The sequence below is a fragment of the Syngnathus acus genome, chromosome 9 (genome assembly GCF_901709675.1).
Source record: "Syngnathus acus chromosome 9, fSynAcu1.2, whole genome shotgun sequence".
NCBI lineage: Eukaryota > Metazoa > Chordata > Actinopteri > Syngnathiformes > Syngnathidae > Syngnathus > Syngnathus acus.
Window position 1 is genome coordinate 8937556 of NC_051094.1, and position 16607 is coordinate 8954162.

Below are 16607 nucleotides of genomic sequence, written 5' to 3' on the forward strand. Positions count from 1 at the left end.
AATCTGCCGAAGCCTGCCGTGAATTGCTGAAATTGTCGTAAAACACACCGCCCCACAAAAAGCCAACTTGAATGTCGAGCTTGGATTAAATGCCTTCCGTATATCGGTGTTGTTGTTTATGACAAACTAGTCTCAAAGGACCTTGTCGCGTTTGGTGAAGCCGTCTAATAGTTTCGGAGTTGGTCTGGAGTGAAATCTGAGGATGCCGCGATGTTCGCTCGTGACTGCTTGTGACACTCTGAGCCAATTGATTCAGTGACAGATGTCCCCTGCGTGCTAGGACACAACCCAAACTGTAAACAACTAGCCCTTCGCACAGTAACTCGATAATAACTTCGTTGCTCGACATTTTAATTTCATATTGCTTGTCTTGCTGTCATACTTGAAGTGTATATTCGCTAACAAGTTCAGCGTTAGCTTGTCATATTTTATTGAGAGCAGTTTTACCATGTACTCGTGTAGCTAGCTAGCTCCTCTCTTGAAATGTATTTGACCCCAGTAGATCGAGATTGTAACATTGATGTTTGATTTGTATCAAAGAATGGAAGTTGACGACGATGATGTGCCTCTTATCCTCACCTGGGATGATGTAAACAGCGATTTACTCAACGAGGACCCAGCGAGGGGAGACGAGAGTAAGTACTGTTTTAAACACCATTTAAGTTGAAGCAGTCAATCAATCAATGACTTCACTTGAAAAATACGAGAAGAACGAGAGACAATTGTGTGTAATCTTTCAAAGTGTTCCATTGAAGATGATAATCCACAAATAGTGCAGGCTTTTTAAGGATTCTGGAGTTGTGATGAGGCTGTCCTGTAAACCACCAGAATAAGTCCATCTTTGCACATCTCCACATTTAGAATCAAACAAAATGGAGGAAAGTTCTTACTATTTGACAACTTTTGTAGGACATTCAAGCATCCGCTCATCTTTGTGTTCCCCTCAAACAAGTTACATAAGTGAGTCATCAGATAAAATGCTGCCTCAGCCGTTCCCCTCGCCCCGCTTTGGTGGCCATGTGTAGAATGTCAGAATCTTGGGCTTGAGCAGACTGGATCCAGAACTGAACAGGAAGAGGAGCGGTTGTTTTCCAGGATGGCAGGGAGTGTCGGATAAGAAGGAAACAACAAGAGAATTCTTGGGTGACTTTTCTGGACTGAGGCAACTCTTGAAATTGGATTTCTTAAAATGGACTACAGTCATTATAAATCATATGACAGGTCACATGATGACATAGAGGGGTGGAGAAGCTCATATTCATGATTGTTTAGCTCGATAGAAATGGTGAGTGTGACAGATGATTTTGTTTGCGCCAAACAGCTGGAATGGAATTTGAGCTTTACACTGCGGTGTCACGATATATTTGTATTCTGTGCTTGATTATGGCAATATTTCAAGGCCTTCCGCCAGAATCTTGGACTCATGAACTATGTGTGGGATGAGCACTTAGAAGTAAGCATGCAGCTGGAGTAGGGCAGATTATGTTTTCCTAGTCTTTTTTTCCCCTTTGGTTTAATCTGTGTATTTTTGAGTCCTAACTTTATCTCTAATAAGATGAACACTTGGATTCAAATTTCATGGTTGAAGGACCAGGAGTTATTTTAAACTCTTGTTTTGAATAGATTCACACTTTGCTTTCTTCGCGTGTCCTGGACACTCACGTGATGATGACAGCACTGAAGAGTCGCTGCAGTTCACATCAGTCTTGTGGAATGTTAGGCCATCTGTATTCCCATGTGTGTGGAAGCTGAAACAAGATCGTAAGACAGTAAATGATACGTACTGTGGAATTCAACCACAGACAAACACACACAAAGCTCCAAAAGGATCAATGGAGGGTTTAAACAACCACACAGCTTCTTTACATCAGAATATAAGAAGTGATGAGCCTTTGGTGGTCTCCTCCTATTGCTCGCAGATACAATGGGACTGCTACGGTGGTTGACTTACTTTGAACTCAACCCTGCAACTCTTTACGCTACTTGTGTCTTCTTCCAGATGGAGGTGCTGGAAACTATGATGTAAGAAATAGTGGCGTAACGTCAACATCTGGGTCTCAAATCCACCGGGCACCCGATGCGTCTATACGGCAAAGCTGGGAGATGAACTACCAGGAGGCGGCCATCTTCTTGCAGGTAGGTATTCAAACGCACGTATGCAAGAATACAGCAGTGTGAGCACAAGTGCAGCGTCACATGATTATGAGATTTTCTATTTCACCTACAACACCTGACCATGTTGTTTTTATTGGGTTGAAGTGAAGCATTCATAAGTGTGTCGAGATGTAAGAGAATGTCCTTTACAACTCTATTTTCTTTGATGATGTTGAGGCTTCATTTTGTCAGCAGTTAAGTTGTCCAGTGAAAAACTAAATTTTGTTTTCAGAATTACCGATAATATTATAATAATGCTGGGCTACAAAACAAAACAAAACGAGAATTAGTGCCCCAACTTGCCTGATTTGACATGGCATGCTAAGAACCTTCTGTCATGATGATGTCATTCAAACTTGAAGTGTCCCGTTTCTTCTCAATGTCACCTACAGGAGGGCGAGAACAATGACAAGTTCTTCACCCATCCTCGGAACCCCAAGGCGCTGGCGGCGTACCTCTTTGCCCACAACCACCTCTTTTACATGATGGAGCTGCTAACAGGCCTTCTGCTCATGACTCTGTCGCTGTGCGAAGCTCCCGCCGTGCCTTCGCTGCGTTTGGACGTCTACGTGAGTAAATATGACCGCACATCCACATAAATGTAAAACATTTGCTGAGAATGTGCGATACCGTGTACAGATCCACGCCACTCTGGAGCTCCTAGCCTTGGTTATTGTGGCGTTTGAGCTGTGCATGAAGCTTCGCTGGCTGGGCTTCCACACCTTCATACGACACAAGAGGACCATGGTGAAGGTAACTGATGAAAACCTTGTCGTGTAGAATGTTTTAAAAGTTTTGACAAATGCAGTCCTACCTTGACTTACAAGATTAATTTGCTTCGGGTCTTCGTGTCGTCTCTCTCCAGGCGTTTGTGTTGCTGCTGCAGTTTGTAGAGGCCATAGTGGTTCTGGTCCGACAGACGTCCCACATGCGAGTGACCCGAGCACTCAGACCAATATTCCTGGTGGACTGTAGATACTGCGGTGCTGTGCGCAGGTAGGCCTATACTATGATTCAATGTTTTGTTTCTCTTCCCTGAAAGAAAAAAAGAAAAGAAAAGAAAAAATAGACGTTTGCACGTAACCACAAACAGCCTTGCACTTGACTTAAAAGGATCTGGCCCAAGTTTTTCAACGTTACCACAAGGGCAATGTTTTTCAGCAAAGGTAACTAACAGCATTTCTCTCATCCAATCAGAAATTTGCGGCAGATCTTCCAGTCCCTCCCACCGTTTATTGACATTCTCCTACTACTGCTCTTCTTCATGGTCATATTCGCGATCCTGGGTGAGAATCGTTTCTTTTGAAAAGTGCGCATTATTTTTTGGGATCCAGTAATTCATGAGTAAACCTGATCACGCATACTTTTTCTTTGTATTCTTGAATTCTTAAATTTTACTTTATTCTCATAAATCTTTAAAGAACCTTTTTAATGGTAATCATTTTTGGTCCACACTTACCAAAAGTGATCATATTTTATAGAGCAATTTTTAAGTGCTACTATTTTTTTTCCCTCAACCCAGGTTTCTGCCTCTTCTCTACAAACAAATCAGATCCAGTGAGTTGGAGTTTAATTTAATGTTCTCAGTCTTGAGACTCCCTTTCTGTGTTTGTTTGGGTGTGTTGCTGTCTTATTTCCTGACTTTGAGCATCTGTGGTCACCGCAGTACTTCAACACGCTGGAGAACAGCATGGTTAGCCTCTTTGTACTGCTGACCACAGCAAAGTAAGCGCAGCAGCATCTGACGCTGTCATGTGACGCGCAAACACACTAACATGAGTTTCATCTGCATTTTCTTGCAGTTTCCCTGATGTGATGATGCCGGCGTACGCAAAGAACCGCTGGTCCTGTGTGTTCTTCATTGTGTACCTCTCCATTGAGCTCTACTTCATCATGAACCTGGTACAACCTTTTTTAAGTTGTATTCGCACATCATGACTGATATAGTCGTGGTCGAGGAATACTCAGGAGTTCTCAACTTGTTTTTTTTAGATTCTAGCCAAATGTTTAAGTAAGACATGGGTGACACAAGTCACCCTTAAATTTGTCAGATTTCACAACTCTTTCCTCTATAAAGAAAATGGAAACCACCTTCTTGATGCTTAATAATATTAGATTGCCTACTAGCCAATTACATGAACACAAACTGTTGTGACATCACATATGGACAAATAACTGCACCAACACAAAGATTTCACAAGATGGCGCTAAAGTCATATTTTATTTTGCTTTGGTCTCACTACAAAACCAGCAAATAATGGATATGTTCTCAAATTAAATCCACAAATAGCAAACCGCGAGTCCTGTGGGTACTTCCCCGTACAATAAAAGCTGAGGCATACATTTTCATACTTTTCAAGCAATCTTGTTGACTCCCCCTTCAGTAGCTGGTTTGCTTTTCGCTCTTGTGTGCAGCTCCTTGCAGTGGTGTTTGACACATTTAATGATGTGGAGAAGATGAAGTTCAAGTCTCTGTTGCTTCACAAGCGCTCTGCTGTCGACCACGCCTTCCAGCTCTTAGTCAGCCGGCAGGTATAAAATAATGCTGCGTGTATTCGCTGCTTCAAAGCATCCGCAGCCACTATGAAGACTGACATGCTCTTTTAATACGTGTCTGCCGTTTCCCTTCAGAGGCCAACGGGTGTCTCACTGAAACAGTTTGATGGCCTGATGCGTTTTTACAGACCACGGATATCTGCCAGAGACCGCTTCCTTACCTATAAAGCTCTTAACAGATCTGGTGCTCCTATGCTCAGGTCAGTGACCGCGCTGCATCGCTCCAAATCAGATTTTGCTCTCACGGTTCAGTGCATCTTTGAATGTGTGTTTTTGACTCTCCTCTAGTCTGCAGGATTTTTATAAGTTCTATGAGGTGACAGGCCTTAAATGGAAGGTAAAGAGCTAACATGTATTGAACATGCCAGAATTCTATAGGTGCTGTTGCTTATGTAAGCATATGTGTTGTGTAGGCACGACGCAGTGGGGAACACTGGTTTGATGACCTCCCACACACAGCCTACATTATTTTAAAAGGCAAGTTCTCTATAGCCCCTTTGTTATCTTACAAAATCTCATCTTCTCATTTTTTTTATTTGCATCCTCGACTTTCATAGGCATTAACCTGATGGTGAAGTCGAAGGCCTTCCAGTACACCATGTGTAAGTATTTCTGAGGATTTTAATTGGTACTTGCCCCTAACTGTCTCCCTATGCACAACAGATGTGGTCGTGGCCATCAACGGCGTGTGGATCTTCGTGGAGACATTCACACTTGAGAGTAAGTCATTTTTCTTGTGCCGTCAATGCGTCGGACAAAACTCAATAAATCTGACTACGGGATATAATCTGTCCTGCAGGTGGCTTCTCCTGGTCTAAATTGGTGCCATGGAATTATACTGTCTTCCTTACCAGTGAGCAGGCTGCACACTTTAATCCACAAAGACACAAATTAGGGTCGTTATTGAATGATGTACAATTAAAGAGAATTGAAGCCTTTACAGGACAAACAACTATATTTGTAAACGTCACATGCCTCACCATATAAGTCAAGGTAATTTGTTCAAAATAAATTATGACACGAGTAAGATTTACTCAGTAAAAAACAAAAACTGTAATATGTAATTTTCGGAGTCTCACATTTTGAAGTTTTAAAAAAAAAAAATAATAATAATCCAATGAGCACGCTGTTGTGTTTACTTTTAATCTTTATTTACCCAAGGCTAGTTACTTGGAGATAAAGAATCTTTGTTCCCAGAAAGACCTGACCACGAATGGCCCCAATACAACTACACATTCTCACTTACACAGGTCATATTACACACGCAGTAATAAGAAAAGAAAATGTCAACTAAAGTTATGGCAAACAAATTGATTTCTAGAGTTTCCAACAAGTATTTCAAAGCATTGACACAAGGTTCTGCAGCTCAAATTGAGTTTGCGGATTGCGCCATGCAAAAGGAGCAGACAGTTGTTAGTACCTGGGGAACAACAAACTGTACAAAGCCAAATTAATACAAATTACACAATGCATCCTTCATGATCAACCAAAAAGGTTCTCTGCAATGTAGCCTAGAATAGCTTTACAACTGAAAACATACCAATGTCCAAGACGACGTGTGCGCTGAAAAGTCCAGCTGACTTTGTCAAGTACAAGGTACACTGGTGAGTGAGAAATCCGCATTTATTGATAAATCTCAGAGCGTCGTGCAACACGCTGTCCAACATCTGCAGACTCTGAACAGGAGTGTTCATATACAAAAACATCACCATAGTCAAGATTAGAAAAAGGGAGACTCAATAAGTCTCCTTTTAACGGGAAAAGAGAAGCAAGATCGGTTTCTGTAGTAAACAAGATCAAAATGGCCTAATATGGTTCCTTGTCCTATAAAAGGCAAAACATTGACTACCTAAATACAGAAACAATAACATCGGAACAGAGTGGCCTTCAATGTCAAAAGTTCATATCTGATCATTTTTTTTGGCCGTCGTCTTGATTGTTTGGGATTTGTTTTCGTTGCCTTGTTGTAATTCTGCTTATTCCATTTTGAGTTTATGGTGTGGAAGTGCTGTTGAAGATCTCAGGCTTGGGACCGTTGTCTTATTTCAGCTCTGGGTGGAATCTGTGAGTACTCATTTCTACTTTGAACAAGACCTCGCATTAAAAAATCTCAGTCATTTGACGACAGACCCATATGTTGTTCTTTTTCTGTCCAGGTTTGACTTCTCTGTGACCGCGTCTGCCTTCCTGGGTCTGATTACGCTCGCCTTGAATATGGAGCCTTTCTACTTCATCGTTGTGCTACGGCCACTACAGCTCCTTCGGTGCGTTCTCATCTGTACTTGTAACACCCGTACGACGAGTTTGTTAAGCAACATTGAGCCTTTGTGACTATTTTTATGCAACACATAATTGCAGGTTGTTTAAGATCAAGAAGAGGTATCGCAACGTGTTGGACACCATGTTTGAACTCCTGCCCAGGATGGCCAGTCTGGGTTTGACCTTGATCATCTTCTACTACTCGTTTGCCATTGTGGGCATGGAATTCTTCGCTGATTATATTCACCCCAACTGCTGCAAGTAAGTTGCTGAAATTGCGTTCCTTTGCTCTTCAGGATCGAGGAAAGATCACAGTAACACATCACATCTCTTCCATTTTGTGTCAATCCTCAGTACCAGCACAGTGGCTGACTATTACAGGCAGGACGTCGTCACAATTGACAACAAAACAGTGGTGGAAGGAGGCTACTATTATCTCAACAACTTCAACAACATTCTTAGCAGTTTTGGTACGGCTCCAGTTTCCTTCTTTAATGAAAAGAAAAAAAAAAAAAAGAACCCAGTTTATATTGCCATCGTATAGTCGTGCCTGAAACACCATCCCAAAATTATGTTCTTATTGAATCAATCTGTGCTTGAACAATTTATATTTTTACATAAAAAATGATGGGTTATTTCCCTTTAAGTATGTTTGCTTGTGTTTTCTTCTTTCTCCAGTCACTCTCTTTGAGCTGACTGTTGTGAACAATTGGTACATCACAATGGTGAGATGATGTCCTCAGATGATGTTATTACCTGTTTGCTGCTGCTTGACCGCTGGCTGCCATGTTCCCTTGGTCTGTAGGAAGGAGTGACCTCCATGACCAGCCACTGGAGTCGTCTCTACTTCATGACCTTCTACATCGTCACCATGGTGAGGCTCGATGTGTGTCACCAGACGCTTTTCACTTTGCTTTCTTGTCAACCTGCACCGTTGCTTTGTGCGCCCTTCAGGTGGTCATGACCATTATCGTGGCCTTCATTCTGGATGCATTTGTGTTCCGCATGAACTACAGCCGCAAGAATCGGGAAATGCTGGAGAACCCAGAGGGTGGGACGCACTGTGTTTGACTTTGTGTCTGTCTTAGTGTGTGTGTCAAAATCAAAAATTATCTTTGTTCTATGCGGCGGTATTGCTTAAAACACTGAAGTTATATTCATGTGTGTGTGTGCTCTAGATGAGAATGGAATCATGTTTGAAGTAGAAGTGAGCCGTGACGAAGCTCTGTCCACTCTGGAATTTTACAAGCAGGCATGTCCTGGACAGTCATCTCTCAGCTCTATGCTGGGAGTCATGCAAGCGATGGATCGCTGTGGGGTAAAAAAAAAAAAAACATAACCACCATACTTTGTCCAGTTTAAGAAAACAAAGCAACAATCCCAAAAAAAACATCCTCTCTTTTTACTTCATTCAGGGTGAACAAAACTCGCCTCTGTTATACCAAGGGCGGAGGTCGAGGACTAAGGGTGACCTCAGCATGAAAATGTATGAAGAAGAGATGCAGGTAAGAACAGCATTTGTCACCATTGGCTGGATTTACTCCAAAGGTCCAAGCTGCGTGGTGTATTTTCTTTAGTGAACACCAAGTAATACATCCAAAATGTTGGTCAACAACTACACGAATGTAAGTCTGTGTATGACATTTCCCTATGTTAGCATTAAGCTACCGTACTTGACTTTAAAGCAGAATTTTGTTTTGAATAAAAATTTGTATTCATAGAAAACATGAAATTGTGTGGGTCACTACAAACTTGAATGTCTGTGTTTTAATTTAGTTAGAGGCCTTATAGAACTGATAGCATTTTTTAATCACATAGCCTTAATTAATGACTATAGAGCTGGTACGAGTGCATCTTTTAACCTATCGCTCTTCCTCTACTTCTTCCAGGTGTGGTATTTAGAGTATTCAAGGGAAAACCTGCCTCAGCCAGACCAAAATCAAGAACCCGACTTGGACAGTCCCACCTCCAATCCGCCTTTTGTGCCTACGCCTCAGCTAAACTCACATACTGGACCTTACAGTATTAACTGACCAACTCGTGCGGCAGTGATACTACAAACAATTGTTTCACTCCGGGACTTCTAATCCCACCCCAACACACTCACCTTTTCACACAGTGGGAGCCGGTCTGGTGTCTGTTGAACAGATGTGAGATGAGGACACGGTGTCTGTCCTCACACCGGAGAGACAGCAGGTCCACTGCTGTCAGACATGTGGTGGATTTGCCAGGGACCATTCAACTTTATAGGAGGAACCTGTCAATAATACTTCTTACAGTATGTAATGTACATATATAATGGTGGAGGTCTTTTGTGACCTTTTGAAACCCCCATTTAACCAAAGTTGGGCTGCTATGAATATTGTCAGATGATGACTAGTACATTTCCTCAACAGCTTACCAATTGAGGTCCTAAGTGAGCCCAAGTAGCAATATCCATGCAATATTTTAATGCAGTAATAGTACCTGAGGGTGTCCAAATCTACATTCAGTACTTACTGCTGAATTCCTAGCTATCAAATCAATTTTGTATAGTGACTAAAATCAACCAAGATCATCACTTTATCTTTGTACTGTATTAAATTGTTATATTTCTGTGTAACACAATGCCTTGGCGTTTGTAGAGTCTGTATTTCAACTGGATGTCTTAAATGAATGGCTCTTTGGCTCAGATTTAACAACAGTCACAACCAATGCAAATTATGTTCTGTCCTTGACTTTGGATATTACTGTCTCAGACAAAATTAAGCATTTTTGGGCTGGTAGTAATGTATTTGAAGAGTTGTTTAAAAATGACAATAGTGTAACAGTATGTGAAAGGCACAATGTTGACTCCATATTTAATATCCCCCCCAAATCAACTTGATTGTCATGAACAGTATTAAGGTATTGAATAGTTTAAAAGCAGAAATGCTGAATTGATATTAGCCAATATTTTTTTAAAACCACATTGCCATAGCAGTGTCAGTCATAAGATTGAAAAAAATAATTATGGTACTTTCATATTTTGGCCTTTCAGTAAAAAACACTTGGCTGGTTACACCACAGCATGATTGTAGGTAGCAATCAAGTAGAATATAAAAACAGTGCTCATGTGGTCCCAGTGTATCAATTTCACATCCCTTATGTCAGGTTATAGAGTGGCATCTATGCTGTAGTGAGGATGCCAAATTCTGTGAGCAGAGCAACAATGAGGAAAACCGCGTAGAAGACGAGGAGGAAAATGCTGTAAGGCCGACCCAGGTGGAAGCGGCTCAGTGGGACGATGATAAAAGACAGAACCAAAGACAAGCCCAGAGAACCTGCCAGGATCCATGTCAGCAGTCCCTCTGGTTCCAGCTGAGGAGAACAAAGACATGAATTGATCAGTGCAGAAAAAAAAACGACATGCATTGATCAGGCACAACACTGACAATAACAAGAGTTGGATAAAATATTCTGCCATTACAAAAGTACTCCTAAATTTGCTGAAAACACTGCACTTTTTCAATGACATTCATGAAGTCACAAGATGGCGCCAAGGCTTGACAAATGACAATACTGAATGGCGTCAAGGAAGTAATCGATTAAAATCCATCTCAAAGATATGTTGGAGAGGAGCTAAGTTTAGCCTGGGTTGTTAGTGGAAGTCTTTGTTGCATTTACAAGTGCATTTGCGGTGCAGGTTTTTTTTTTCTAATCAAATCATCTGTAAGCTATTTATTTGCACAAGCTAATGTAAAATGAGTTTGAGATTATATTAAAGTGTTTTGCGGGGCTCAAGGTTTAGTATATTTACAGTTTATTATTATAGGCAATTATAAACGTTTTTTTGTGTAGGTTATTTTTTGACAAAGGTTTTTCTTTATTGTTTTTTAACTTATATAAAGTGGGTCACGCCTTGGCAATAATCAGAGAACTGTGCATCTGAGAGAGACAGTGTTGAGAAGCACCGGTATAGGACAGTTTGTAGAACCGCAATCCACACAGCATAATAATAACAAGCATTTTTGAAATCATACATTAAACTGAGCACATTTGCGCTTGTGTTGTACATCATCATGTTGTGCATATTAATATGTAGATGACGTGTTTTGTGTGTGATTTACCTGCACTTCACCGTGTGTTTTGATCATCTGCACCAGACAGCCCAAGCCCACCCCAAATAACATATCTAGTGAAGGCATAGTTAAGGTACAGGTTTTTTGATGATATGGCGTTAAATCTTTAAATCAACCCCAAAAGCTGAAAAAGTGGTTGTGAGCGAGTGAGGGGGAAATAAGGATACTGAAAATGATGCCCCCGAAGCATGCCGATATGGCCATCCTGGGGTATCCCTGTCGTGCGAGGGTGATGTCTGAGAAACAATCTAATAAAAGACAAATATAATTTATTAAATATTATTTATATCATCATTTCTATTCCATTGGCAGATAAACACTGCACCACTTTGAGCGGGCTCACCTCCTATGCTGTTGCCCCAGGCCAGGAGAGTCAAGCCCAGCACCGTGTTACTGAGACTGAGCACCACGCCGAGCATGTGCAGAATACTGACCACTTCGGACGCCGCCGCACTAATCAACACTGCGCTCACCAAGAAGCCCAAGAGAGCAAAGATCTGGCAAAAATAAGAACACAGGTGGTTCAACTTTCTCGCTGGATCGGGACAAAAGGCAAGTTGATGCGCAATCTGTGTTTTGTGGCACTTACTGGGTGATATCTCGGGGGACACTCATTAGTGGTGCTGCAGAACACAATGGCACACAGGAAGAGTCCCAAGAGAAGCATCAGCAACCACAAAGGAAACTGGCCCTCAATCAAGTAATCGCTAACTAGGCGGAAAAAAAAGCAGGTGCCTTCAAACGTGGAAATTTATACAAACGTCTCCCAAAAAGTAAAGCTATTCAAATTGCGAATGAACATTTGTGCATCCAAAAGTTTAGAACCAGTCACGTGACGTTTAAGTAGACAGTGCTTGGAGTTGCAAGTCATTTCCTCTTTGCACTTACAAATTCCAGACTGGAAAGCGAGAACACACATAAGCGGGGCAGTGATCAAATGAAGACAGTTGAGAGGTCGTCTCCAGTTCTTGTCTTCTTTATCGAGATCTACAACGGGGATGCACAGCAGCAGTATGACCTCCACAGGAGTCTGAGAGGTGGACGCCGCCTTTTAATAAAACCTTCACATGGAGTTGGACTGTGCGTGCCTGAGTCTTTGGCGCACCTTCAAAACTTTGAGGACTCTCCACTTCCAGTTTTTCCTCCTCCACTTCCTGTTGTCCACCGGGTTGAGCGAGCTCAGCAAGATCTGGCTGGTGGATTCGGGGTATTGCAGCAGTGGCCTGTACTCAGACTCTGAAACGCAGTAGACACACTGCTAGTGGTTCGCAATTGACATTTGCCCACAGGGGAACCGCTGAGTCTATTTAGTTTTTTTCCTCATCAATCTTTTTGTCATGTTTGTTACTTGTATTTAGTCTACACAAAAACAAGCGTTCATTCCAAGGAGGAAGTGGGAGTAATGTTCAGGCTTGTAGTTTCGTTTTAATCAAGATTTTGCTTTTAGACGGGTCCGCTTTCCCACCATATTCTTGTTGGTCCGATCCAGCTAGCAGACAGGGAACGTCGCCGTCATACGTGTCCGATGACTCAAACCCTGCTGAGGAGGAAACGAACATTAAGCGAATGAATTTGTGTTGCCTTGTGTGTGTGTGCGTGCAACCTTGAACATGAGGAAGGCTATCGATCCTTGCGTTGCGCAAACGTTTTTGTCGGCTATAGATGTAGGCGCTGATGACCACTGTCAATACATACACCACGTAGAGGCCCAAGTACCCTACGCACACGAGATGCACACATCAATGTTATGAATGCTGCAAGAAAAGTGGAGGGAGTAAAGGTAGGAGGTGAGAATTATGGGAAACTGAGTTTCTGTGGGTACCCAGTGTTTCCCCCAGCGTGGTGGTTCCTCTGTACAGGATGAGGTAAGTCCAGAACACCGCCACCATGTAGAAGATGACGTCACGCAAGAAAGGACGCGAGGGTACGGCGAAAGGTTTGACCAGCGCCACGCTGCCGGCGACAATCGTGGTGACAAATACACCGGCGCCTGCCGAGAGTGACGGACAAAAGTGGATCAATTGCACGTTTGTAATATATACTACCAATTTTGCACCCGCCTACCAAATAATGCTCCGACCGCCAGCCCGGCGGTGTGAGGGCGGGAGAACGCCGCTATGGCACTGAAGATGTCTGGAGCTCCGTTCCCAAGAGCCAGGAAAGTCACACCCTCAATGAAAAGATTAGTCAAGGAGTGTATGGACAAAAGACTTAATACAAGTGATATTGATTCTAAATAGGCATGCTGACAAACATTCATGCCCAGGTACATTTGGGAAATATATGCTCTGCTTAACAAACACATAGAAAAATAGATTTATTTCTTTATTTATATCATATAAACCTATCTGGTACCAAATGGTACCGGTTCGCGGACCAGTGGTTGCCGTGGTTTAAGCCTGTTGAGACCTTTTATTCACTATGATGTCATGCATTATGCAACTATAGAACTGAACTATCTCATTGTACAGTTTGAAATGGAAGTATTTTTGATTGTGAAATTCAAAGCACAATTGATGTACATGTCTTATTCTCATCATAACACACTGTGCCAGTTTTGTTAGGACTGGTCATCAAACTGGAGATGAAGGATACAGCTACGTTGTGGGTGAGATGCAGACTTGTGGAGATGGCTGACAGGTTGGGACAAAAACTGGAGAGAAGCAGAAAAGAATGAATTTATCAAAATGTTTTCTGAACATACAACAGCTCATTTCCCAGTTATGGTCAGTGTAATGATGTAGAAAAGAAGAACAAAGTCCACTTTCAAACTCACACCAGTGAAGTGAAACCAATGACAATTTTATAGTTTCACGTGTAATGTGAGCGAAGCTGTAGTTACACAATGAATAGGTCAATTCACATGTTATATGCTTGACTATATTGAATTAAGGAATAAAATGACCGTGGCCGTGAAACTTGACAGGACAGACAATAGACTTACTATTTAGATGCAATAAGGCCAAGTATGGCGAACATAAAGAACAGCCATATGATCTGTGGAGAATAGGAGGGAAGAAATATCAGATGTGTTCTATTTTCGAATAAGGGATGAAAAAGAAACATGTAATTCCAAATGCTATGTATTGTGTGCAATGTTGAAACAGAGAAAGCCCCATTATTGTGACAAAAATAAGTTCCCCCAGACTTCCTCAAATGGCACACACGGACACGGCTTACACAGAGAATGACTGAGAGAGGCGTGAGGTCAGGGGGAAGCAGACAGAAGGCCACTTGAAGATATTTGACGAAACCATCTTCCATGCTGCAGTCTGGTGTGCTCTTGACGAATGCGCAGCGGTCCGTTGCGTTGATGTTCATCACATGATCGCACTGAACACACAAACACGTCGACTATATATCAGTTTGCATCAATTCCCTATATGCACTAGTTGTTTATTGCTCACGTTAGTTGTGCATGGCTCATGTACATATCTAATATTCAATATTATAATCATATATAAGTTGAATATAAGCTGAAGAAAGTGTCATTATGTTCTGGGCAAAATGACAACTACTAACTATTTTGTATTTGACCAGCGTGCAGGATAACGTCTTGCTTTAAAAAAAGAAAAACAACAAAAAACAAAGAGTTTAACAATGTAATGATATATGTATGTGAAAAAAATAATACGTTCACAAGGTTAAATTGACCGTTTTTCTAAAATGTCACTTTTATGCATTGCATTTTATTTTATTGCTGTTTTCTATTTCACACACTGCACAAAGTCCACTTGTATCATCTTCAATTTATATAATTATGTATGAACTTATTTTAAAATCAACTTCTATTTCGTCGTGTACCATATTTCTGTACAGCTGATATTATTATAATATATGTTACTTTAATCATTATGGAGTGGAAATAAATTTTAAATAGTAAATATTTATAGTACACAGTAATACTGTAAAAAAAAAATTATATTATAAACATAATGATCATTGCAGTCTATAGTACTGTAGCATCGTAGGCTCCTTTGCCATAACAACAAGTACAAATATTTGTACACTGGTAAAAACGTGATTTTTCTCCCCTAGCAGTCGTTATTACTGCCTGTGGTCATGTGATCCAAATCTGCTGACATGTTAAACTTGACCTAACGAGAATATACATATTTTCACAAACAACAGCTCAGATTGTCTCCAATAATCTAAAAAAAACGAGGGACACAGTTCATGTTCACTTCTTATCTCACCAACCTCGTCGTTGTTGTTTATCTGAGACATGACAGCCAGTGAGGCATTCAGGGACCCTCCATCTACTGGCACACCTGTCCGAGTCGTGTGGACAGAGAAGTCCGAGGTAGCATCCTGGGACATCAATGTCCCAACCAAGAGATTCAACAGGGTAGACACAGATATCATTTTTTTCCTTTTTCTTCTTTATCCAGGTGACACGTCCATTCTGTTGACGACTACAGACTAGACGACGATGGAGGCTGCTGGCGTAATCTGTTTTCCGATCAACCACAACTAAAATGATTGTCGAAAGACATTAAAAAGACAAAGTCGATATTCCGTGCAGGTGCACATTCCAGAGACGTGAAGTATGTTTCTTTGTCCGTCTTTCCAAATGCACGGGTCAAACGTCCGCAAATTTTCGACAGCTACCTAATGCGACGCTCCGCCCACCACAACACAAACTAGTCTTGGCTCGTAAGTGAACGGTTCGTTCAAATAAACGGATTTCTTTTTCAGTGAACGAGAGTGAACGAATCACTTCCTAAAGTGATTCGTTCTTTTTTCAGTTCATATGACTTCAACCAGTAGATGTCAGTAATGCGCATTGAAGCTGGTGCCACCTCGCCGTAAAACAAAGCGAAGAAGAAAATGACGTAACTTCCCGTTAACGAACGAGTCGTGAATTGCATTTCCCGTTCACCAACGAATCAGTGAGTGAACGAATCAGTGAGTGAACGAATTAGTGAGTGAACGAATTAGTGAGTGAACGAATTAGTGAGTGAACGAATCAGTGAGTGATTTGCATTTCCGTTTCATCGCGAGAACGGATCAGTGAGGGAACGAATCCTGACTTTCCCGACTTCCTGTTCGCGAACGAGTCAATGGGTGAACTGCCTTCCCGTGCATCAACGGATCAGTCAGTGGATTGCGTCTCCTGGCGTGAACTATGTAAGCCAGAATGTAGATTTATGATTTACTTATTGTAGTTTTTAAATAACGTGTATGCATATATACTCCTAAATATTGTTATCCAGTATATCTACTGCAATTTCACATTAGATTGCTGGTTTGAAATTTACTTTTGATATTATTATTATTATTTTTTATAATAAACATTTATGTTAAAACTTGTCTGGTGTTTTATTCCTTGTTTTACGTTTTACGTCTCCCTCGTCATCTTCATTTTCTCCATCCTCCCATCGCCGTGTGCGGTCCGGAGGTACATGTTACATTCACGTAAACAATGATGAGCAGATCTGCGTTTGCTCATATCATTACAACTCGGTCATAAATTTGTATGAAACTCAAACTATATGACAGAATTTTTTTTGTTGACAAGGCTGGTCTTTTTGACTA

General features: G+C 41.4%; 2 protein-coding genes across 4 annotated transcripts; one reads left to right on the forward strand and one right to left on the reverse strand.

Annotated features, from left to right (window-relative positions):
* Positions 1–36: 36 nt before the first annotated feature.
* Positions 37–9576, forward strand: tpcn1 (two pore segment channel 1). 2 transcript variants are annotated; one of them, XM_037258289.1, is made up of 27 exons: positions 37–295; positions 541–635; positions 2000–2136; positions 2547–2723; positions 2794–2907; positions 3020–3150; positions 3352–3440; positions 3677–3711; positions 3821–3879; positions 3957–4056; positions 4570–4686; positions 4786–4910; positions 4999–5047; positions 5124–5187; positions 5268–5312; positions 5374–5430; positions 5510–5563; positions 6702–6774; positions 6867–6974; positions 7069–7230; positions 7324–7439; positions 7648–7694; positions 7775–7843; positions 7924–8020; positions 8148–8287; positions 8385–8474; positions 8859–9576. In XM_037258289.1, the coding sequence occupies exons 2-27, from the start codon at positions 542–544 to the stop codon at positions 9000–9002; spliced, it is 2493 nt and encodes an 830-aa protein (XP_037114184.1). In that variant the 5' UTR covers positions 37–295; position 541; the 3' UTR covers positions 9003–9576. The 2 variants fall into 2 exon arrangements, with proteins under 2 accessions (XP_037114184.1, XP_037114185.1); XM_037258290.1 differs by having other exon boundaries at positions 37–212.
* Positions 9577–9773: 197 nt separating this feature from the next.
* Positions 9774–15722, reverse strand: slc8b1 (solute carrier family 8 member B1). Of its 2 annotated transcripts, none has more exons than XM_037258292.1 (15): positions 15270–15722; positions 14250–14402; positions 14014–14066; positions 13665–13722; positions 13134–13239; positions 12892–13059; positions 12673–12786; positions 12535–12606; positions 12175–12305; positions 11958–12099; positions 11659–11780; positions 11413–11566; positions 11237–11317; positions 11058–11122; positions 9774–10308 (listed from the first exon to the last, which is right to left on the reverse strand). In XM_037258292.1, exons 1-15 carry the CDS (start codon positions 15432–15434, stop codon positions 10117–10119), a joined length of 1776 nt encoding a protein of 591 aa, XP_037114187.1. In that variant the 5' UTR covers positions 15435–15722; the 3' UTR covers positions 9774–10116. The 2 variants fall into 2 exon arrangements, with proteins under 2 accessions (XP_037114187.1, XP_037114186.1); XM_037258291.1 differs by having other exon boundaries at positions 12535–12609.
* Positions 15723–16607: the final 885 nt, after the last annotated feature.

What these genes read in the sequence shown, in the direction of transcription:
- tpcn1 (XM_037258289.1), top strand. Translation starts at nt 542, where the DNA reads ATGGAAGTTGACGACGATGATGTGCCTCTTATCCTCACCTGGGATGAT. An exon ending in ACAAGAGGACCATGGTGAAG is followed by an intron (nt 2,908 to 3,019) that starts GTAACTGATGAA and finishes GTCTCTCTCCAG; the next exon opens with GCGTTTGTGTTGCTGCTGCA. An exon ending in TCTGGTGCTCCTATGCTCAG is followed by an intron (nt 4,911 to 4,998) that starts GTCAGTGACCGC and finishes ACTCTCCTCTAG; the next exon opens with TCTGCAGGATTTTTATAAGT.
- slc8b1 (XM_037258291.1), bottom strand. Translation starts at nt 15,434, where the DNA reads ATGATATCTGTGTCTACCCTGTTGAATCTCTTGGTTGGGACATTGATG. An exon ending in CACGCTGGGGGAAACACTGG is followed by an intron (nt 12,787 to 12,891) that starts GTACCCACAGAA and finishes TCGTGTGCGTAG; the next exon opens with GGTACTTGGGCCTCTACGTG. An exon ending in CTGGGGCAACAGCATAGGAG is followed by an intron (nt 11,318 to 11,412) that starts GTGAGCCCGCTC and finishes GTCTTTTATTAG; the next exon opens with ATTGTTTCTCAGACATCACC.